The following is a 24757-nucleotide window of genomic DNA, read 5'->3' as shown; positions in this document are numbered from 1 at the left end:
AGTCTGGTAGTCATCGCCTGTCCCCTTTGAGACCAAGGAGACATCAACCCGAGTCCAACACACACTGGTTGGGAGGGGTGGGGGTGTAACCTTCATCTTGGCCTTAAAGACAACAAAATGTTTGCCAGATATTTTCAAAGTTACACTGCTCACTTCATTCACAAAAACACAATAATAATGATGGCGACAATTTTTTATGAATGAACATAAGAAATGTTGCTATAAAAGTGTGGTAGGGAATTAATGGGTTTCGAGTTACTGACCTGATCAATCTCTGGTGTCGGTGAGCATTTAGTGATCTCGTATTACTGACCTGATGTAATGTCAGGGTAGGGGATCAGAGCAAATGGACTTCACAGAAATTAAAACAAGGGAATCACTTCACAGTCACTAAAACAAAGTACAGCACAACATGAATTTTAGTGACATCCTTAATCTGCAACGTAAAAAAAACAAAAAAAACATTGAGCTCCATTTCTTACGCACATGTAACCAAGAAGAAACAATGCCTGGACTGTAGCTCACCAGATGGCCTTCGGATAGATGATGCCTCGACTGACAAATGATGTGCGCAATGCATTCCACATTCCGAGTTGGCAGGATGATGAATATCTTAATGCAGGTTTGTTTACATCAAAAATAAGATACTGTATCGGTCTTAATATATCAACAGCGTTAATGCGAACTATTGTAGATGCGGACATCATTAATAGAGATCCCCCAAAATTTTATATTTGCTTTGCTAGTTTTGAAAAATTTTGGTAGAAAGGCACAATAAACAGATTTGGAAAAAACAGACAATAATGAAGGAGATATTACGATTTTAAAGAATCTTTACTGGCAACATGAGGCTGCAGTGATAGTAAACAATGAACTAAATAATAATTGGTTCACAGAGTAAATAAAGTTTGTTCTATCTTCATTATATAATATATACAGGTATACAGTTTTTAATAAGTGATGATGAATGACAATATTAATGGTTAAGTAATATCAAATATATAAGCAATGCAGATGATACCATTTTTATCGCAGATTGTGAGGAGGTATTACAAAAACTTTATAGAATAGTAGAAAGTGAAAAATATGGTTGAAGAGGTAATGCTATAATGGTTGTTTCTACATGCAAATAAATCTCCAAGAAAAAATTAGGGTAGACAACAAGGAACTTAAGCAAGTGGAAAATTGTGTGTACAGGTATTTGGGAAGTAACATTAGCTGTGATGACAGATGTAAGGAAGAAATCAAAACAAGAATAAGGCAAGCATAAACAGCATCTAATAATATAAAAGACCTAATGAAAATGGAAATTAGCTTCAAATTGAGAAAAAGGCTGCTGAAAGGCTTTATTTGACAAGGACTGATGTATGAATTAAAAGCATGGACATTTTCAGCAGACACCAGAAAGAGGTTGGGGGCCTTTGAAATGTGGTGTTACAGGCAAATGCTAAGAATAGGTTACGCCAACATGAAAACAAATGAAGTACCAAGATTGACAAAAACTTTGAGAATTAGAGTATTTACCTGAAAATACTTATATAAAACAAAGGATATGCCTCTAGAAGACATTTTGCCCCTAATTTCCAGTACAGTACTGCACTATTTTTCGAACAATTTTCATAAAATCCCAATAAAAATTTCAGTGGTAGTTATAGGAATTTTGTTTTTCTAAATAAAAATATGTACCGTACAGTACTATAAATTACGTAATTATTATATACCGAGTAGCTAATTTGGGGTAAAAAAATGAGTGCCAAAGCTAATTATGCAGGGAATTAAAATATGCATTCGAATGTCCCAACATTTCAATGAAAGCACCATATCCAATAGCAAAGATGGTGGAAAACAAATACTTTATATCTTATATAGAATAGACTTAAGTTCTGGAGAAACAAACATTTGAGGTGGGGGAAAACTTGACTCATAAATGGCTTGTACTTTCATTGTCATTAAGGTGGTAAATAAAACCAATTGCTGAATAGACCCTTTATTTAGATCATTTTAGCAAGGAGGGTATTGACTTGGTCCTCCCTGTTACCAAAGGCACCTCCCTCTACAAAGTGTGTGGTCTTCTTCCTCCAGCCACCAGTAGGATTGTTCAGCTGCAAGAGAAATACATTTCAATGATAAATCTGAGATTCTTGGTTGGCAAAGAAAATTAATACAGAAATGGAAAAGCAGCTGTAGTGAAGTTTAAGCCTAAAGCATTAGGATAAAATAGAAGAAAGTTTTTTATATATACAGCATAGCATTTTGTACTCCATGAACTTGAATTAATAAATGGTATAATACAGTACAAGTTCGGATAGTATCCATTCACAAGCCTCAGACATTATGTACACAAACACTTAATTGGCATTTTTATGCAATGACCTGGGTCTCCAAAATTTTCAACAAGTGTATAACTATTGTGTAGTACAGGAGTGAAAAATTTGGTCAATATTCAATCAGAGACATTGAGAAAACAGGATCGAGATAGCCTGATGCATACTTAGACAGGCAAGCCAATAATATTCCTTAAGCTTATGGCAGGGACAATGCAAAAATGTAATTTACAAAAACGATTTGGAAATCATAATTTAAGGAAGCACTTGAAATAGCCTAGAAACTTTCAGTGCTCCATCTTGAATGATTTTTTGCATAATCCTGATACATTTAGCTGGGATATTAGTATTGTAGTCAGAAGTTACAATATTGCACTAACACTCTCACCTCGCATGTAGGGGAGAGTAAATTCTCCATGTACAATATGTGGCAATAGTTTAATCAACAATGAAGTACAGTACATTGTTTGGGTATGAAATATTATCTCTGGATGCATGAATACCAAGTTGCACTCTTGGAGACGAGAGGGGCAATTAAGTTCAAGTTGCAAAGTAGTAACAAGAAGGAATGAGAGCAGTGATATTATAAGAAAAGTAAACAATGGTAAAAGGATGCACAAGCAGAGCACATGAAAAATTGGGGACCATTTTTAATAATACAAAGACTTAATTGACAATAAAACTGATTATTTTTATTAATATTTTTTTTTGAGAAGTTATATGTATTTGTACCAATATATCAAATAACAAACAAGATATTTTTTCTTAATACCAATGACAAGTCTAAATTACTCCATGTCAAGCAGTCGTCTTCGAACACCATGCATACAAAGTAAACCCTCGATATAACAACCACCCTAAACCTGTTGGACAAATCCTCTGGATAATGAACAGGTGTCCGTTATCCCGAGGAGTTGTCCGATTGTTTGTCACTGCATGAATACTGTACTGTATGTAATAAAAAATAACAGAAGCTGAAAATTAATGAAAAATACAAAAAAAAATAAACAATCATTATCACACATTATGCATCTGTCTACTCATCACCACACTTGCCTACCGTACACCCTAGATTTTGCTACCAGGACGAGGGGGAAAACTTCCGACCACTCCCTGCCTGTGAACTATATGTTATGAATATTTTCTAACCCGTAATATTGGGTAGCTAAATGTAATTATCTTGATTTGTTTTACCTTTTTTACCGAGTTACATGCACACACAATCCTACATACAAATTATGCAAAAATTAATTATAACAATCAGCAAAAGGTATAGCGCTCAAAGAACCTACAGGTTTCCACCGTCAAGTCGTTTGGCAAGTGTGTGGAGGTCATAAGCACAGAGCACCAATGCTAGGAAGATCTGTGTCCATGATACTACAAGGCAGTGTACACTACCTTACAGAATAATTGACCTTTTTGGGCTTTTGCTAGCATTGTTCTTTATATGCTTTTATCATTGCTCTTTATATGCCTACAATTTTAAGTTTTAATGTTACAGTATACAGCTAAAGCTACTTTTAGGGGTGAAGCTGGTGTATTTATTGATTATCAAAATGTATAAAAAAAAAAAAAATTTTATTTCAATAATCAGAGATTTCAACCCCTTCAGTGCAGGACCACTTCAGTTAATTTTATTTGACAATGCCAAACAATTTTATTCCACTCAGGGGTGACCCCCATACACAAGGGGTTAAGAACTACAGGTACAGTATACCCTCAATAACTGGGAATGGTCTTGGCATGTATTAGTGTAACTCAGGAAATGTCGAGATATGTAGAAATACAGTATCTTAGAAAATCTCAGAATATCTAGCCACCTGCATCACCCACTATGCCTGTCACCTATCATGCACGTGTCACCTACAATGATGCTTTATTTTTTGCATGCAGTGTTGGTGTGTTACTTTACAATTAGTAATTACATGTGCACATTTTTTTTAATGGAAGACTTACGTAAAATATTTCATTACTAGGAATGTATTTCAAATTTATACTATACTGTAGTAATGTCTCTATTTCAAAATATGTTACCGTATTTCAAACTCCCAATTAGTTTGAAATAATTATTGGGCAAATGGTTTTAATGTTCTTTTGGATAAGCGAACTTCCCCCAATTATAGTAGTCTGTTGTACCGAGGGTTTACTGTAATGAATAAATACCTTGAAGGGCCATAGGAAGTTGGTGACTGCTTGGAACTCTTCTCCAACGGTGTAAATCTCATGAACAACATCTTCCATACAGATGATTTCCTTGGACTCTGTAGGTATATTAAATGCAAATTAATTCCATCATAAAATAGTCTTTTACTAGAATTACAGAACCAGAATACATTTTGTGATCCAATTTGCAGGTCACAAAGCAAACAATTTTCATTCATAGCACTTCCTTTTGATCCAATAATTTTTAATATTCTTTATATCACAATTTAGTATTAGTTTGTACTCACTCAGGTTATCCTCAATGATTCTATTATCTGTCAATGGGACGCGACGGCGATTAACCTTGGCGAAGCCTCTCTTGTACACCAAATCCTTCACACTCTTGAGGTTGGGGTATCCCCAGGCAATGAATGGTTCAGCAATTCGCAGCATGTTGATGGTGGCCTGTGGGAGTTTTAGTGTTTAATTTTAAAAATAAACACAAAACACCAGACATTTACACACATCCCACTTAATTCAAATTATTACAGATAGGCAATTTACCTTGTTAAGCTTAACGAACACTCCGTTGTTGATTTGAAGAAGGCGGAAAAGTTGGAGCACTTTCCGGACCTTGGGATGGATCTGGTTCACACTGGGGAGAGATTAATTACCATTAGATCAGTAAAGGGTGCATTAGGCAACGGGAAGCCAGATTAAAAAAGAACACGAGTTACTGACATTAAATTAAAAACAATGTGCTTTGATTAACATTAACCAGGCTCACAATGGGTAGGTCCTATCTGATGGACTCAAGAACCTACTTATGGAAAATATACTAACAAACATTGCACATTAGATACACCCCTTTAAAAAGGTATGTTTACAATTTTGTGAAACAATGACAAAAAATAAAGGATTTTGACATCCCTACCAAGACAAGAGGAGTCATAGTGTTCATTTTTTTTAATTCATTGAACCCCTCCATTAAGATAGTGTTTGGGGTGAGCATACAAAGGTGTGACGTTTAAAGATTTGTGTGATGGAGGGGGGGCCCTAACCTGGCTAAATATGCAGGCTCCCACCTGGTCTTAGTTTTGGTTTCCGAGACTTTAAAGTCATCCCAGTATAAATTCCAATCTGTTTACTTCCTGACAGCAAATAATGTTTATACAAAAGACTAAGAATGAAAAAAAAAGGGGGGGGGGGGAATATACAATACTGTTAAAATAACTTTTCTTGGTACAGTATTCTTGAGTTTCTTTACAATCTAGAGTTAAGATACAACTCACCCCCTAATTCTGATGACAAAGGCCAACTTGGACTCAGCAGGAACAATGACAGATCCTTCCCTTTTAGCCTCACGAACCAGCTGGATACCTTGCCTCTCAATGGTGCGATACTCCTTAATATACCTCTCAGCACGACGGAAGATGTTGAATCTCTTTGCCTTCAGAGCTTTCTTGGCCTGGCGGAGAAGATTTTTTTTAGTCTGAAGGATGAGCAGGAAGGCTGAAGCCGGAACACACACTCCTCTATTTCTATGAATAAAACTTATCTCTAGCGTACGTTTAAATCAGGGAAATTTTTAATTATCTTGTACTATCTTAATCATTAAAAGTGCAACAGCACACTTAGGTATTTTATGCTGGGTAGTCCCAGACAATTTTATTCAGCTGATAAACTCCTGCCCTACAAAATTTAATTAAGCTCACAAAATCAGCTGACAACTACTTACCGTATATGAAGAACATGGGCAATGGGTTGTTCAAAATAATATAACATCTACCTTTTGTATTTCATTTACTTTCAAATATGTCTGCTTTCTGATAATTCCAGACCATTGACTTCTGGCTTTCAGAGGTTCTACTGTACATTAATATACAGTAATCAAAACCAGCACAGCCCTCTCCATAGATACAATAAATGCAACCTATAAAACCCCATTACTGGTCACTGGCCTCCTTTTTATGGGGGAGAGGGTGTACCTAACACCCTTGATGTGCTTTGGGAACAATGGTAGATCCAACACTTATAGTTTCACAAATCAACTTGATACCTAGCCTCCCAATGGTGCAGTACTCCTACAACATACTCCAGATTCAAAAACACTTAAAAAAAATATTATATTTGTCAAGACATAATTGCCCTCTGGTAAAGCCATATGGAAGTGATAATCAACAGGTGTCTTTTAATTGCATTGGTAACTATTGCTTACAATAATTTTCCCTCAACTGTATATTTGAGTTGATTTATTATATCTTGTTTCTAATATTTCTACTTTTTGCATACTAAGACATTTAGGCCAAAATTAGTCTGATTTGTTCGCCTCTGTTGAATTTTGTGCTCACCTTCACTAATTTTGTTTTATTGTCATTTCTGATAATTGTTAGTTTACCCCTTCGTTACATATTTTGTAACCACCACATTCTCCTCGACCTCATGCTCTTAATATTCACCTAACAGCTTAAAGACCAGAGGGGAGGAAAGGAAACCATCCCATTACAGGAATCCTCCCATTATGGGTTAGGGCTTCAATGAATATGCCTAGGATTGGGAGGGTTAACAGTATACGTATTGAATGATTTGATGCTCCATTTTTTTTAAAAGGCTCAACTTGCTCCTGGTGTCATGACCAACAAACTCTCTCAGAACTTTACATCATCACCTCCTGTGTAAACGAGAGGGTAATTTTTAGGAGCATTTTAGTGCAAGAGAGAAAAAGTGTCTTATACACAGGCAACTGCAGCCTTCAGACTGCTAAACCTTTTCAATAAACTGTTAATTATTATTATTATTACATGTATTAAGCATACACCGTGTAGAGTACAGAATTTATTTTTAACCTTGACCCGCATCATCTAATTTTTGGTATGCCACTTTCCCAAACCCCCTATTTCCCAATGGACTCAGTCCTGCATATGCACCCCTTGTTGAAAGCTTATGTCCATTACTTGCAGATAGTTATCATTGTATCAAATGCCCGAATACATGTACAGTAATATTGAAAATTTTACTTACTTGGATAACAGCAGTAATCCTGGTTTTCTTCTGAACACTCCTCCTTTTCCTTCGCTTCAAGAGGACTTCAGGCACAGCAGGGAGCTTCTTACCTGCATCAGTTTTTGGCTTTGGTGCTATCTTCTTGGGCCTGGGCAGGGGTTTGGTTTTGAGTTTGATTTTTGAGGGCACAACAACCTTCTTGGGTTTGGCAGAGGGAGGAGCAACCTTCCTGGCCGTAGGGGCAACCTTTTTCCTCAAGGCTGGATCAGTGGGCCGCTTCTTCCTCTGCCTCACCCTATTGGCGGGAGCCGCCTTACTTTCACTGGAAAACAAATTTTAAACTTTTTGTAAACCCGTAAAAAAGTATAATGACATTTCTGAAATGACAAAGCATAAAAATATAAGTACAGTACCACATATGGTTTTTGTTTATAGTAGTCATGCTCTCCTCACTTTATGGGATTTTCTCAAGGGAAAGAGCATCTATCTCCTACAGTAACACTACCCGAGTTCCTGTTATCATGTAATACTTGCCCAGCATTACTTAAACATTATTTAAAATTGTAATTTCTGAAAACAGCACTACCACCAGTTGTTGTTCGATTTTGCCACCTGTTTTTATCATTATAGCGAGTATTTTAAGACCACCCGTCTACCACCCTATTTGTGAACCAGTTCCTTCCTATCTCCCTCCTATACCTAAACTTATCCAACTTAAATCCGTTGCTCCGAGTCCTATCCTGCTCGGATATTATAAGAACTTTATCTATATCTTCTTTATTGATTCCTTTCACCCACTTAAATACTTCCATCATATCTCCCCGCACTCTTCATCTTTCTTGGGAATGCAAGTTTAGTTTCTTTAATCTATCTTCATATGGAAGGTTTATAAGTCCCGGAATCACTTTCGTCATTCTTCGCTGCACCGACTCCAGTGAATTGATATCTATTCTATAATAAGGGCACCAGAACTGAACAGCATAATCGAGGTGCGACCTGACTAGCACAAGATATAGTTGCAATGTAACCTCCGCACTCTTATCACTTACACTTCTAGATATAAAACCTAATACTGTACTTAATACAGTACAACCAAAATTGACCCTATTTAACAATGGCAGATCTTCTTGGCCACGAAGAAGTAACACAAATAAATGCATTACTTAAAAATTTAATTTTTGCACATGCTCAAATTCCTTCACAAATCCATAAACGTTAGTGACAAAACTAAAGGTTATATTTTCAAATCAACTAAAAATAAAAAAAAATAAAAAAAAACGATTTACATTATATTTTCCATTATTGCATCAAATAACTCTTTACCAAAGTTTCCTCTTAAAACTAAGCTTCACAAATACAATAGATACATAGGTATTCTTCTAGTTTAAGTCATCTGGTGGGGGGGGGGGCTAAGGTTAGATTTATAGTTCCTGGGGTATTATTATAGTTTCGGTCATCCAGTGAATTTTAAGGTTTTAAGTTACCCCCGCCCAAGAGAGGTTTGGTACTGGACAACTCGTACCCAAGCAAATCGTAACCAGAACATGTCAAGTCGCACTCAATTACAAGATAACTCGTAACCAGTTTACGAGAATTTTCGTACCCGTATATATACATACGAATATACCGTATATCACAGCGTATAAGTCGACCCGATTATTTTTAGGTTAAGTCTGAATTAGGTCTATTCTTGGCATACAAGTTGACTGCAGAACTTCCAAGCAGCTTCCCTCTGATCATCCTACGCCAAGTCCTTCGATAGTCATGTATCAGTCAGGTTATTCGGCAACTTTGTGATACGTGAAGATCGAAGGACTTGGCGTCGGATGATCAAAGGGATGCCGCCTGGGTCACTGACTGTGCTAATCTCTCGTTTTTGGAGGTCCACTAATCCTATGTGAGCGAGTTCAGTTTTGAATACAAGTTCAGAATTTGTTTCATAGCTAGAGTACCATTTCAGCCCTTGTCAAGTTCAGTACTTGTAGTGCAATGTTTGTGTGATGGAATAACATACTTATGTAATGAGATGCAACTATTTTTAAGCCTGCATTACATTTCACTATTTCCCTGCACTTTCAAGATTTACAAGGCTCAGTACTTGGACCATTATTATTTATTATATACATAAACGACATAGATATCAGTGTAGACAGCAACATAAGTAAATTTGCTGATGACACTAAAATAGGGCGTGTAATTAAATCTGATGAGGACTCCCCAAAACTACTGTACAGGAAGATCTAAAAAAAATTTTTTAATGGTCTGAAAAATGGCAGATGAAATTCAATGTGGACAAATGTAAAGCACTCAGTATAGGAGATGTAAACAGGGAAACCAGAAGAACAACGATGTTATTGATAAATCCGAATGTGAGAAAGATTTAGGAGTAATGATAAGTAGGAATCTTAAGCCAAGTAAACAATGTGTCTTTGCTCAACACAAGGCTAATAAAGTACTTGGGTTCATACAAAGGAGTGTTAGTTACAAGACTAGCGAGGTCATCCTAAAACTATATACTGTATTGCGCTTGTGAGACTTCATTTGGATTACGCAATTCAATTCCGGTCACCGTATTACAGAATGGACATAGAATCCTTGGAAAGCGTTCAGAGAAGAATGACAAGACTAATCACGGGCATTAGGAACCTTGAGTACAAAGACAGGATAAAGCATCTTAATTTGCACTCCCTAGAGAGACGTAGAGCGAGGGGCGATATGATAGAGGTGTATAAATGGAAATCAGGGCTTAACAAACGGGACATTACAAAGGTACTCAAATTATCCAACCAGGAGCAAACTCGTAACAATGGTTTTAAATTAGACAAATTTAGATTTAGGTGCGAAAAAGGTAAACATTGGTTTAGAAATAGAGTAGTGGATAAGTGGAACAAGTTACCAAACATCAACATTAACTCGAATACGCTGGACAGCTTCAAACATAGGTTGGATGGATATATGAGCAATAGGGGTTGGGTGTAAATGGGACTACCCAGTATGGGCCAATAGGCCCGCTGCAGTTTCCTCCATTCTTATGTTCTTAATTTTTTTTTAATCATATAAAAAACTAAAATGCATGGTATCTATACTAATAGGTATGGACTATCTCTTGAATTGGGTGTAAGTAGTCATGGGTACAACTTAAATTGTACGAGTTGTCTTGGGTACGAGTTGATCCCTAACCCACGTACTGCCACATCATTTGATGTTCTGGTTGTGTACCACATACTATGAAAACAATAAAATTTTAAATATCTCGTTTATATGTAATGTGCGCCGAAAATTCCATTGAAGAAAAGTGTCTTAAAATTGTCTAAATTCCATTACAACTGTAAAATTTTCGAGATTCATTTAGAGGCAACAAATGAAATACCCAAAACCTGGCAACAAGGATAGCAAAGAAACTAATTGAAAGCGGACATACATTAGGACTGGACTGAATAGTACAGGAAACCTACAATGGATCAAACACTACCCTGCACATTTGATTAAATAAGAGGCTTGTGGGTCTTTCTCACATTACTATAACAATCCACTAATACAGTACATAATTCTCATTCCTCTTTTGTTGTAACTCCATCAACCATGTAATCCTCAATTCTAACTTTGAACTGTATCTGCAAGGACTAAGAAAGGTTATATTACCGTAGTCTTCTGTGACTATAAACTACGACACAAATCCACTAATCCAGACGTACTATACCGTCAATCACATAAAAACATAAGTATGGAGGAAACTGCAGCGGGCCTATTGGCCCATACTGGGCAGTCCCATTTATACCCAACCCCTATTGCTCATATATCCATTCAACCCTATGTTTGAAGCTATCCAGCGTATTCGAGTTAATGATGATGTTTGGTAACTTATTGCATTCATCCACTACTCTTCCAAACCAATGTTTACCTATCTCGCCCCTAAATATAAATTTGCCTAATTTAAAACCATTGTGACGAGTTCGCTGCTGGTTGGATAGTTTGGGTACCTTTGTTATATCACCTTTGTTTAGCCCTGTCTTCCACTTATACACCATCATATCGCCCCTCACTCTACGTCTCTCGAAGGTGCTTCAACCTGTCTCTCAAGGTTCCTAATGCCCGGAACACATTTTACACTGAATTACATTGTTTGTATACACTCACTGACTAAGTACATACTGAACTAATGTTTATTTGAATGACTTTCTAGTGAAAAAGTATCAATCTCTTTTCCCATCAACAAGCATGTAAACCTTCACTATACACAAAATGTAAACATTGCAATTCATGTCCATTTTTCAGAGTTTTCTTCACAAATATTTACACAACACCATCGAATAATACCACCCAAATATTAGTCTACATAATGAATATCACTAATGGCTTTTGTCTCATCGGATGACGAAAATATTCCACGACAAAACAAAGTCCTCAGATCACTCACGTATCAGCCATGTCGTTCACTCCAGAAAGACCGAGGAGAGGATTGTGGGTAACGGCGAGCGAGGACCAATCTGAATCAAAGTATTTATTTGTATTTAATCATCCTATTTCCAATGGATTATAGATATCAATAGTATCCATGCAAGGAATATACAATCTAAGAATATATATGATTAATTAGCATCTTTAGGTACGTGCGAATTTTAATTTTATAGAATCAAAGAACTAAAAAAGAGGAATGTTCCAAATTCAGTACACAAATCACTAAGGTCTTCTCGTTGATGTCCAATATTTTAATCCTTTTTTTTATTCATGAGCTCCCAAGATTATGCAGACAAATTAAAAAATATAAATACACAAGACCTTCTTATTTGGTTATTCATTGGTAAACTGTATATTGTACACTAGTATATATAGTATATTTGTTAATTTATCTATCTACCTATCTGTCTATCTATGTATATCTGTCTATATACTTATCTATCTATATATCTTTGGTCTAACTTCTTATAAGAGGCCAGGGAATCTTATATCTCTGATGAAGACATACAGAATATATGTAACAGAAACGTGACCTATCGCCCAAGCGGCTAACGAGCCAATCAGTGGTGAAGAGGATAAAAGTAAAAAAGTTATTGAAAATTATTGAATCTATCTATCTATCTATACGACCGTTGATAGGTGGATAAAATATATATGACTGGTGCCGCCAAGTGGTGGCTGTGTACAAAATTAATCCAATTTCTCCTAGTGAAGTAATTACCCAAATTCCCAACTTTTTTTATTCTGAAAGGACAAAGATCATGGGAGAGAGGGAGAAACCTATGATGGATTTAACAGACTACTATATTATAGTAGTTTACTATATTTATGACTAATATATTATAGTAGTCTGTTAAATCGATCATATGTAGCTAGATATATCATTGAGTGGATGCATCTCCCTTCCTCCCATGATCTCTGTCCTTTTAAAGTCAAAGAGAAAAGGAATATTTCACCCAAAAGATTACCTAAATCTTATCAGTGTCATTAAGATTCTACGGTAAAAATAATAAGAGTTGGATTTTGGGTAATGAATTAACTCTGAGAAATTGGATTAGTTAATTATTTTTAGTTTTGTACACAGCGACCCCTTGGAGGCCCCAGTCACACCAAACTCGGGTGAAGTTGTGAATGTGTGCGCCCATTGAAGTCAGGGGATCTCTTCACCTCACAGGGCCTCCTAACAACCCTTGGTACTTCATAAGATAACCGCGTCGGTGGCTGATTAGCGGTAATAAAGAATGCAGACTTGGTAAAGTGGTATGAAGTATGATAGTAATAGTGTTTGGTATAATAATTAATCAGTAGAATCATCATTTACTTTAGCTAAGTAAGAAGTTAAACATTGTACTGAACTATATCCACGATAACTTGTACTCTCTAAAGTGAAATGAAAAACTGAAAAGAATTTGAAAAGTATAAATTTCAGACAAAAATGCTGTAAAGTATTCTTAATTTTTTTATTTATCTCCCTACCTTAAGAATACAAAGTTCCTTGCATGGTCTCTAAGAAATATTTACCTTTTTGAGTCATCAGATTTAATTATACTGTACACCATTTTTTTGTATTGTCATTAAATTTATATATGTTTCTGTCTACTATATCGATATAAATAATGTATATACACCGGGTAAAAAATAATAATGGGCCAAGTACTGTAATAGTATACTGTACTGAACCATGGGATGATGTTACCCTCGTCAGATACTGGAATTTACCTTTTGAGGAGCTTTTTCGGTAAATTTGCATATACATATACATATATATATATATTTTTTTTTTTTGGTGGGGGGGGGGCGGCGTTTTCCGACAAAAATTCTGGCTCAGCGAATACAAAATACACAAAAAAACACTAGAAAAACATGAACCTTACCTAACCTAACATAACTGACTCTCACCATTTGATGGAATCACGTATTTCTTACCTTACTGAAGTCGGGAGAACACCATGAGATCAAAAAACTGCTATAGTTCCTTCGGTTTTTTTCCCAAAAACTCGCAATCAGCTCCATATAATTGAAGTGACACCCATCGCAGACTTCCATGGTCAGAAATTAATTTGAATTTTGAAATACGAGAGACCCAAAATAAGAATAAAATTTGATTGGGCCCAAAATACCGAGAATTAAACCACAAATCATTTTAATTAGTTGCCCCCCAATAAACGCTTTTGATTGGCCGCGTGACGTGTACGAGAACGCATGCGTGTGATGATTTATGAAGGAGACACGCAGTGTGGGAGGTGAGGTAGGCGATAATGGCGGAAGATTAATGGAAGAAAATAGAGAAAATTTTGGATACGCTATCTCCGTTATTATATATTTGTGACGGTAATGTAATAGAAGAAAATTATCTTATAATTAGACATCTTATTCAAATATGAGAATAGATTAGGGGTAGGAATGTTGTGTGTGGAAATGCAATAATACCGCTTTTTCACCCTATATGTCAAAGATATGGGCATTTTCCTCACCAGATACAGATATATTCTTCGGACCGAGGGTGACTGTTCCAAGAGCAAAAAAAATAGGCTAGTACAATAGTGTGTATTGTCTTAGAAAAAATTTGCATCTGTCTTTATCAATTTCATATGTTACAATATGAAGTACTGTACTGTACTGTACTCAAGAGGAGGGTACTCAGAGGATGTCCCATTTCTTTATTTTTGTTGTCGTCTTGGCAGTATGTTAGGCACGTTGGTATTATTATCGTTTTGGTCATGCAGCGAATTTTTCGGATTTTGAACGATTCTGACCTACTTCCAAATAGGTGCATGACCGAAATGATAAAATTTTACCGGCACTTTTAGAGTTGGGAAGCTGAAATTTTGGCACAATGGCCAGGTACCCACCTCCCTTTATTTTTCTTATATTGAAGGCTACACGCGGTACTACTGTACTGTATTTTTATCTATCATTATTTTTTCATGCTGTCACCTGTAGCTTTATCTGCTATGTAGTTTTTAATTCTTTGATCCTATTACATGATTTAATTTTGTTAGGTAAATTATTCCATTCCATTAAAGTTGTAAAACATTAAACTTTTACTTGACCACTTTCACTAGGTACCATAACTTTTTATCCTCTATCCTAATGCTTGTTGCCTTGGTGGTCTCTTCATTACAGTGGTTGTCTTGGGTATAACAGAGGTGTGGGTTATTGTGGAAGTTGAGTCTTGAATATCAAACAAAAGCTTCAGTCATGGAAATTCAGTTAGCAAGTGAGCTGCCTCGAGTGAAGGCGATGGTTGGTGTCCAAGGATCAGCAAGACCTCGGCTAGTTACTCCTGGAGAAATCATATCCCAAGACACAAGCTTTATGAGGTATGTAACTTTCAGGCTAAGAGTTATTAAGTAAGGTATTATTTAACTTATGAATTGGCAGAGGACATTTTGTCATGTCATGTTCAGAGTTACCCTAGTAGAGATGTAGTGAATGGTAAATGTATACAATAAGAACACGACTGAATTGCCCAATTTTTGTTTTAGAAAATTTCCTATTTAAAGAGGCACTGAGACTGAGAGTGATTGTTAAAATAAATGTTTAAGTCCTTTTTTTTTGTCATGGTAGATGTGGTATTATCTACCTACTAAGAAAATGAGCAAATTGAACTAATAAAATCCAGATTAACCTACCCAGCCTTATCAAACTTGACTAAAATACCCCGTACTGTATTGGGTTGGTTGATTTATTCTGCTGTAAAAGGTGGTTGATAATTAATATATTATTTTAGGTGCCCACCTTATTACTGTCATGAAATATTTTATTTTTTTTATTTTTTTTAAAGGAAGTCAATTTTAACAGTACTGTAGCTGTACAGTCCAATACAGTACAGTGCAATAAGTAAATTACAAATGTGGTAGAAATTGTGTCTTTTAAGCTTGTACACTTGTGTGTTTTTGGGAATTTCACCAAAAGGTCTGTTTGTGCAGAAAATACAATTCTGGTGTGTGTGTGTGTGTGTGTGTGTGTGGCATGAGAAAATAACCACTTTGAATTTACCTAAAAAATGGCAGGTGGTGACAAGCTCAAAATTCAACTTTTTTTTTTTTTTTTTAAATTTTCAGTTTTAGTTTTTCATTAATGTTTGACGCACAAATTATTGGCTTTTCATTTTTTCATAAATGTGCAAATAACTTTTGACACATTTTTCGTTTCATACATGGCACATCTACAATTAACTGCCAGGGTCAGACCATTCCATATGTGGCTGGTCTACATTGAATTAGTAAAGAATCTTACATGGGTTTTTCAGGTAAATTCGATAAACCCTGTGCACTGGAACTGGGTAATGATTGGTCTGGGCTGTTTTAATCCCTTGGAATGTCCAGCATCCCTGAATATCTTGTATAATGTATATTTGGTACTTTGAAGCAAATGCTAACCTTTTTAATCTTTAATGGTTTCTAATATCCTTGGGATGTTTTCAAAACAGGATTTTAAGCTCAATGACATCTTTTTACTGTATGGTCTTTGAAGGATGTGGATTAACCTTTTCCTTCTAACTACAGTAATTAGATGCATATGTTTGCTTCAAATGGGGAGTTTTGTTGGCCAAACTGGTCTTCTGAAACCTCCTTCTGGGCTAGGTCTCATTCACCATGCTGGTGGTGGAGGTCTCCCAGATCTGACAACTATGGGTATTCACAATCCCCACTTGTCCCCCTGATATTTTCACTAAAAGTTGGCTGTTGTTAATGCTGCTCAAATATATATTACACATTTATTAATAAATTCCATTGTTGAACTATTGAGAGACATTTACTTGGCCATTGTATGGGTATTACAAAGCTTCCAAGTTGAGAGAATATATGCTCAGAATTTAGTAAAAGTTAGAGAATGGATTTGTTACAAACCTCAGGTCATTCAAACTGGCATGAAAATCTTGGCCATGAATACCATGACTATTCCCAGAAAAAGGTTAAATCAACCCCCTGTTACCTGATGAGCATAGTTTATAACAAATTTATGGTCAACTTTGTGTTTTTATGGATTCAAAAATATTTCCTCATATATCAAGCTATTTTCTTTTGCAGAGGTCATGGAACATATATGGAAGAAGGTGTTCAGGTGGCATCAGTTGCAGGTTATGTGACAAGAGTGAATCGGCTCATAACTGTGACTCCTTTACGACAAGTATATCAGGGTAAGATATGGCTTGACACGCCTATTACATCCCATTGAAATAGGTTTGATTACCATATATACTGGCATATAAGGCAATTTGGTGTATAAGATGACCTTAAATTTTAATTTAAAATTTAAATTTTACGCTATACTGTACTCATCTTATAAAACAATTATAATATAGTGTATGAACCTTCATTATATGGTTTAGGTTGTCACCATGGGTGACCAGTGAAATCTAAATGCATAGGCTTATAAATAATAAAAAAATTATCCTTCCATAATGTTTATTTTAAATGAAAAATGCATGATGGTTTATTATTATTATTATTATTTTTAAAGTAACTATTTTACCAGCTCACGGAGACCCAACAAAGTTCTCATAGAGCTAGGTATGCTGGTCTAGCTTTGATTTTTTGAGACAAGCCTAACTTATTTCTCTTCATGGTTTAAAGCCTACCTGATAATAAGATACTCACTGTATCAGAAGTATGAAGCACTGGCTCAACCATAGTTTGACTGGGTGAAGACCTTATTGCAGCAAAAACCCTCGTCTGCTCATTTAACATATCTGGTATGGGTCTCATGGGTCATTCATTTCTTTCCCTCAGTCATAAAAAGTAGGTTTCATACTTTTTTTTTTTTACAACAACTTTCTCTTCAATTTTTACAAGTAACCTCTCGTAATCTTAACATTCTGCTCAAATGAACATTTTTATCATCCAATATATTATAATTGGATCTTAGGGACAATCTATTTATTGATTAATCCTGTTGGTTCATGTTACTGAAAAGATTGATATAATACAGAATTAAAGATCAAGTGATAAGTGTACTTTCGTTTACAGGAGCAGTTGGTGACACAATAGTTGGACGCATTACACAAGTTCAGAACATCAGGTGGAAAGTTGATGTCAATTCTAGATTGGATGCAGAGCTCAGACTGTCAAATATTCAGCTACCAGGAGGAGAGCAGGTAAAATGAATTGGTGTGGAAATTAAAGAAACAAAAAAAAATAAAATAAAAAAAATATCCCAGAAGTGCTCTGCACCAATTGTGTGTGTATATAAATAAATTATATATATATATATATATATATATATATATATATACCTTAGTCAGTTAAACTTCAAAGGCAAACTTCTTCACTTGCAATATACAGAGTATGATTGAGACCTGTCAACACGTGATGCAGAGAGTCTTGGTTGACAAGCATAAACCTAAGTTATTGGAAAAATCATGTGGAAAATGCATATAGAAAAAAAGAAAAAGTCTTTTGTTTGTTCATCTCATGATGCAATGCTTGACATGTCAAATCACATAGGTAATAAAGAAGGTTTACTATACCTGCATGTGATTTGGCAGTTGAGTGGATAAAGTGTTTGCTGCCTGTGCTGAGAGTTGCTGGTTCTCCACCAGGGAATCCCTTGTTCACCCAGCTGCTGATGGTTTCCTAAATTTACAGTTGGGGAAGCTAAAGCATTTAAGTACAGTGGACAGTATAATGGGCTGTCAGATTTATAGGACCCACTTTAAATTCCACTGTACTGTACCTGAAATTACATAAGCCCTGTGCAGTGATAAACTGTTTTTTACCTTGTACTTTTAGGTGTTTTTTTTTCAGTTTTAGGACAAAACGGGTTTCTTGTTACTTTTTTAATACTGTATATTATTTCTCTTTTTCTACTGCCATATCTATTTTAATATTTTTTTGTATGTAACAGTTCAAAACACAGTTTTTAACAAAAATTCCTGTGTTTCAGCGTCGTAGTAGTTTAGAAGATGAACGTGGAATGAGAGGACTGTTAAGAGAAGGTGATTTGGTGTGTGTGGAAGTTCAGAAGATAAGTGATGATGGACTGCTGAGACTTACTGCACGGTCCAATAAGTTTGGAAAGGTTTGTTAAGAATTGTTGGATAAGTTCATTTTAAATTTTATCAAATGCCTATGACAAGTAAACTATCCCAATACTGGATTAATTCTTGCAAACCTGTTACATTAATGGGAAGGTCTCCTTTTCCCACCATTGCTGACCTTGAAAATACAAATCTTGTATGGTATTGAATATTGTACAGTTTACTTGTACAATACTGTACTGTATATAGAAATTCAGCTTACCTTAATTATTTCTTCAAAGCACTGTACAGTATTTCATAAATTGCTATTTTCAAAGTCCTTTAAAATTAACATGGTTTTGAAAATTTCAAAATTTGTGCACTGCCATCACTACTTTGAGTGGTCTCTATAATTATCTACTCCATGTTAGGTGAATATTAAGTTCTACTTATTTAGTACACATCATATTTCCATTTATACATAAGGCTTTATTGAGCTTATTTTGTTATTTAATAGGAAAAAATAATTGCTTATGTGTGCATCTGCTAACCTACCGCAATCAGGTGTTTTGATCCCATCACCAGTAACTCTTGTTTTGTATTTTCTCAGCATAATTGTTGCTCACCTTTGCTTCCTTTGATATACAGTATGTTCTGCATCTCAGGATGGTGGATAGCACCTATTCCTAGGGTGTCTATGAGGTCAGTGCAAGGAGTCTATTAAAGGTGTGTGAGAAGCTTCAACTGCCTAGTGTATGGTGGGAACTAATGACTTTAATCTTTGCAACTGTCACAAAACCCAATTCCTCACATAACTGACTGGTCACAAGATGGAGTGACAGCACCAATTTTCATTCTCAAAATATCTCGGATGTAGCAGACACTTTATTCCTTTTTCGACATTTTCCCTACAACATGATAGAGTACAGAAATTTAATTTATGCAATCTTCTTTTCTTCACACCAGTGAAATGCAAGAGATTTAGTAGATTTTCATTCTGAGAAATACTATTGCAATTTTGTGACTACTTAAACACTTCACAAATTTTGTCTTCAAAATATTTTCATGAGAAAAGACAATCCTTCAAGTTAAAGATTTTGTTCTCTTGCAGCTTTCCCAAGGAACCCTGTTAGCTGTTTCACCGTCACTCATCGTACAGGACAAACAGAGGATGCATGACCTGCCATGTGGTGCCCGAGTTGTGTTTGGAGCAAATGGATATGTTTACATAACACCAACAGTTCCCCAAGAGCAAACCTCAACATACACAGTGAACTTTGAAGAGGTAACACACTCTCTCTTTCTCTCAACATTTTTACAATATGTATGGATTACTTTATAGATAAAGAAGCGTTTTGATAATTAGGTTCTATTTGAAGTCCTAATTAATTTGTCAAAATTTTGAAAATCATTGAAAAGAATTTTAAGTTACTTGGAGCAACATCAAGGTTCAAAATGTCATTCCATACAGCTGTGTACCTTTATACTCTACTGTACAAAAATTATCTGAAAGTGAGTGGTGTTAGGTTTGGCCATGGGTTATTAAAATGAATTATAGAAGTACAGTGAACAGCAGAAAAAAAATACTGTACTACAAATTGTGGCTTAGGAGAAACTGCACAAATTCATTGTTTGGTGGAACAACTGCACACAAAACACTTAGGCATTTGGAAGAGCATTAAAATTGTCAAAGTCATAAGAGTGAAAATACAAATTGTGGATGAGTACAGGCTTCACAGGGACAATATATTGATGGAACAAGAGCACACAAAGGACTCAGTTTTAAGAAGATGTGAATGGAAAGTGTCCAGCAGGCAGCATCCTCATATCATGTGGATCAGGTTACCACTTTAGCTAATCAGAGGCTGAGGCAGGTAACACCTCACATAAAAAATTACTCATGTAAGCGATAACCATGTAGGCCATCAAGGTTTTGTATCACACATTCAAGATTTCAGACTTCTGAAGTACTAAATATATGTACAATAACTATAAAGTTTCGAAAATAAGCCAAATTCCAAAATGTTGGCATGCAAAATTGTGAGATTGTACTGCTGTATATGGCAGTAAGGATGTGTCAAATTTGCTGATCATTTTAATTATGGTAAATTAGTAAAATTTTAACATGAAAGAATATCTGTGTTTTATGCAGCTGATCAAAAAGGAGCAAACTTCAAAGGTACCGCTAAGTCTATCCATTACTGACATTTTTGTGCCCTATATTGCAGTCCTTATATGAGGAGCTCCGGGCCATAACCTACTAAGAGCCAAATGTCGCTGAAACGTGTTATGTATTGCGTTGTATTCCCCAACCTCTCCTTTGTCCCCTGGGTATGTCAGAGAGCTAATTGGGAACCTGTACATCTGGGTGAGAGGCATCTGAAAAGACTTGTATGTCACACATTCCTCCCTGAGGATTTTCCTCCATTTTCTATTTTGGCACTTCGCAGATTATGGTCTGGAGCTCCTCATATAACATCAAGTATATATTCAAATGCAAAATAAAACATAACAAATTTTAAATGCTACACAGTATGGTTCCCCACACACACACCACTCTTCTCCACACTTTTTCTTATCCTCCTGCATTAAACATTGCACAATTCCTGGGTAGTGGCAGGTTCTGTCTGTTGCTCTTTATAGTGGTGTATCTTGCATGTCATTTGTTTTATCTACTCGGCTATAAAATTTGATATACTACTGTACCATATATGCCTCAATTCTCCAATTTTTGCAGGTGACAGTTGACGTTCGAAAAACAATTGGGCGTTTACGTAACTGTATTAAACTTCTGGCATATCATTCCATTATGATTTCACCAACAAGTGTGATGACTGCATTTGATCTGTCCACAGAACAAGAATATGAGGTAAGTTACTTTTGAATTTTTGGAATTTTTATCTGATGGTGATGATTTAAGGTTTGCACTTGCTTGCATCCTGTGTTATTGTCAAAGCAGTTATATTATCTCAATCAACCTCCAGAATTTGACCATTAATACTGTCCTTCAGATGCTTATGGTCCATGGCTCATATATTGATGAGTCTTGGACTGTATGACATTGGAAAGTTATTAAAGTTAGTATCGTTGTCCCCTATTATGAACTGTTTAAAAGAAAGGTTAATTTTCCTGTGAGGTGCAATACCACTTTAGCAACAAAATATTTAGTATCACCTCTTCCCATTTTTAGCTGGCATTAGATAGTTGTGCTGCCTAGTGAAGTGTGGCTGGCCGTAAAGAGAGGATTAATCCTGAAATTCTCGTGATTGAATGAAGATTGATGCCTGGAGAATTTATGAGGTGTGCACTATAGTCTTGGAGATCATATGCTCATTCAACCTCCTTCCTCTACTTTCCATGAGGGAAAAGCCTTTGTTTTCAGATACTTTACTCCATTCTAAGAGAGGTTTACTGATCATTTAGAATTTTAGATTAATCTCAGCTACTAATGTCAGGTCTTCTGGGCCAAGAGCAGTGCCTTAATGCTTACAGTCAAGCCACCTAGCTCCAGAGTTAATCTTTAAATAGGATTTTAGGGTCAATTCTTTATTTATCCTCTATGATTTTGTTTATACGGTTGTACAGAGTAATTAAATGTGTAAGAAAACTGTTTATAGTAGTTTAAATGTACTGTATATGAAGACTATGTTTTCCTTGTAGTAGTGCTCAGAGATATAATAAAACTATAATTTGTTAAAAGTAGTGCTCAAATGTATATAAAAAAATATATTTTCACCTTTGCATTCAGTTACTGAATGTACAGTACAGTATTGCTTTATATCATGAATACTAGACTGACAAATTTTTCTTATCTTTTCAGGTTAAAGACTTGTTAAAGCCTGATATAATGCAGGATGTAGCTATGGCAACAGTACAACTGATGAATGAATAGGAACATTGAAATAATTTTTACATCTCTCAGCAGAAATAGACAACTTTTTGGTTTATATGATTAATAAAACCTGTAGAATACCTTGCTGTATGGGGCACTTGTTAGAAAGGAAATGGCATAGAAAATAACTTGCATCTGACATCCAGTTGTCATTAATAAAGTACTGTAGATCATTTTACTGCTGTGTAAGCCATCAGAGGGATCTTCGATATTCAGCCACATTGAACTCTTGTGGCCATGAGGTCATCTTGTTGTTGAGTACAATAATTCAGTTATAGAATGACATTGTTCTTGAAAATAATGCAACCAATGTAAAAACAGCTACTGCTCAATCAGTTACATCCAGAGCCCAATAAAAATATTATGCACTTCAGTATTTTACAGACTAGCATAAGTACTGTACTGTAATACAAGTATAGGAGGTCCTCATTATATGTTGGGGGGTGTGTTCCAGAGAAAAGCCACTTTTAGTGAAACCTTAATACTGTAATGAGGAATTTTCTCTCTACACACACACACATATACAATACTAACGGTGAAATAAATAATTGTCCTAAGGGCAAACACATAAAGGGAATATACATTTCTTTCTACACAAGTAAAAATGTAACCCCCTCGCCCCCGTTCAGCAAATGTTATTCGCGGCCATTTTGAGAACCTAACCCCAGCGAATTTGGGGGGGGCCCCTGTATATGCATTCCAACATGTACAGTACAATAATACCCCTTGAAAGCTCAGAAAATCGGCATACAACAAGGTCATTTAACATACTATACACTATACTGGAGTATAGTATTTTATATGGAGACACATTGCTAGCAACATTATTTGTTACCTTCGAGTGATAAATAATGGCTCAATTTGGCTACTTTTACAGTTCGTCAATTACGGAGTAGGCAGATGCATAATAGTGCACTATAATATTATTTATGAAGTGTTTATAAATACACTACAGTATTATTTACTAAGTGTTGACAGTTGTTTTGATAAACACCAACCACCTTGAACAGTGTCAAAAGAGATGCCTGAGAGAAGGAGAGCACTGGCAATACAGCGAGGGGGAGCAAGGACGGTCACCTATTTGTGCTTTGTGAACAAAGCACTCGGAATTTAATACAACGCAATAACTTGGCTTGGGTGAGGTGTGGGGTTTATTCAGGAAAATTTTTAGTTTACAGAAATATTTTATTACCCAACACCAAATGAACAAAAATAATATGATAATTATGCTGAAATTGCATACTTTTGTTTTAACCCGGTCGAGGGGATAAGCAGTTGTCCAGCCATCCACCTCCCATCACTCCCACACAGAATCCACCTCCCATTCTTAATTTTTCTTATTTTACAGTATAATTTCTTTATTTCTAAGTTGCATTAGAGCATTGGAATACAGTAATATTTCCACAACTTTTATGGTTTCTTATGTAACAATGGCACATGCACAGCCTTCATAGCTAACAAGTGCTCATGTGTTATAGTGATTTCTAGACTCGATGTTCTCCCACACAGACTATACCCGTACACTCTTATTTTTTCTTATTTTATTTTATATCTATATTACTGGACAGTAGAGTATACAGTATTTTCTTCATTCAAAAATCACACTGGCTCATTGAAATGACTTAAACACAAATTCTGTGGTTACAGTGCTTGCACATAACAGGCATTAATTAGCATTCAGTTGTGTGAGAGGCGAGTGATGTACAGTATATTTTGGCATGGTAGAAACTTAACACTTGGAGGGCTTTTTTATTACTTATCATGGTTATTTTTACATTAATTATTACATTCCAGTATAGTATGTGATTTTAACGCCATTTATGAGTCATTCGCATACACACAGACTTAATATAAAACAGTGGATGATGCAGACGACATGGATGTGAAACATTTGACATACTGTATAATGAAAACTCTTTCCTGTATTTGTTACCAACATATACAGTGGTCCCTCGGTTAACGAACGATTCGATT

At 35.6% G+C, this 24757-nt stretch overlaps 2 protein-coding genes across 4 annotated transcripts; one reads left to right on the top strand and one right to left on the bottom strand.

Annotated features, from left to right (window-relative positions):
- Nucleotides 1-1975: 1975 nt before the first annotated feature.
- LOC121875209 (60S ribosomal protein L7-like) lies at nt 1976-11989 on the bottom strand. Its single transcript, XM_042379661.1, has 7 exons — nt 11887-11989; nt 7488-7791; nt 5759-5934; nt 5031-5121; nt 4775-4931; nt 4488-4585; nt 1976-2102 (listed from the first exon to the last, which is right to left on the bottom strand). Exons 1-7 carry the CDS (start codon nt 11895-11897, stop codon nt 1992-1994), a joined length of 948 nt encoding a protein of 315 aa, XP_042235595.1. The 5' UTR covers nt 11898-11989; the 3' UTR covers nt 1976-1991.
- Nucleotides 11990-12707: 718 nt separating this feature from the next.
- On the top strand, nt 12708-23151 carry LOC121875210 (exosome complex component RRP4-like). 3 transcript variants are annotated; one of them, XM_042379664.1, is made up of 8 exons: nt 12708-12927; nt 15054-15250; nt 16964-17073; nt 17903-18030; nt 18819-18953; nt 20003-20176; nt 21629-21760; nt 22712-23151. In XM_042379664.1, the coding sequence occupies exons 2-8, from the start codon at nt 15129-15131 to the stop codon at nt 22781-22783; spliced, it is 873 nt and encodes a 290-aa protein (XP_042235598.1). In that variant the 5' UTR covers nt 12708-12927; nt 15054-15128; the 3' UTR covers nt 22784-23151. The 3 variants fall into 3 exon arrangements, with proteins under 3 accessions (XP_042235598.1, XP_042235596.1, XP_042235597.1); XM_042379662.1 differs by lacking the exon at nt 12708-12927 and adding an exon at nt 13000-13158; XM_042379663.1 differs by lacking the exon at nt 12708-12927 and adding an exon at nt 13014-13179.
- Nucleotides 23152-24757: the final 1606 nt, after the last annotated feature.

The sequence above is a fragment of the Homarus americanus genome, unplaced genomic scaffold (genome assembly GCF_018991925.1).
Source record: "Homarus americanus isolate GMGI-L3 unplaced genomic scaffold, GMGI_Hamer_2.0 scaffold41592, whole genome shotgun sequence".
In the NCBI taxonomy this organism is placed as follows: domain Eukaryota; kingdom Metazoa; phylum Arthropoda; class Malacostraca; order Decapoda; family Nephropidae; genus Homarus; species Homarus americanus.
Note: the sequence above shows the minus strand (reverse complement) of the source record. Positions and strands in the feature narration are given on the sequence as shown.

What these genes read in the sequence shown, in the direction of transcription:
- LOC121875209 (XM_042379661.1), bottom strand. An exon ending in TTTGTCATCAGAATTAGGGG is followed by an intron (nt 5,122 to 5,758) that starts GTGAGTTGTATC and finishes ATCTCTCCCCAG; the next exon opens with TGTGAACCAGATCCATCCCA. An exon ending in ACTTCCTATGGCCCTTCAAG is followed by an intron (nt 2,103 to 4,487) that starts GTATTTATTCAT and finishes TTTCTCTTGCAG; the next exon opens with CTGAACAATCCTACTGGTGG.
- LOC121875210 (XM_042379664.1), top strand. Translation starts at nt 15,129, where the DNA reads ATGGAAATTCAGTTAGCAAGTGAGCTGCCTCGAGTGAAGGCGATGGTT. An exon ending in CAAGACACAAGCTTTATGAG is followed by an intron (nt 15,251 to 16,963) that starts GTATGTAACTTT and finishes TTTCTTTTGCAG; the next exon opens with AGGTCATGGAACATATATGG. An exon ending in GGTCCAATAAGTTTGGAAAG is followed by an intron (nt 18,954 to 20,002) that starts GTTTGTTAAGAA and finishes GTTCTCTTGCAG; the next exon opens with CTTTCCCAAGGAACCCTGTT.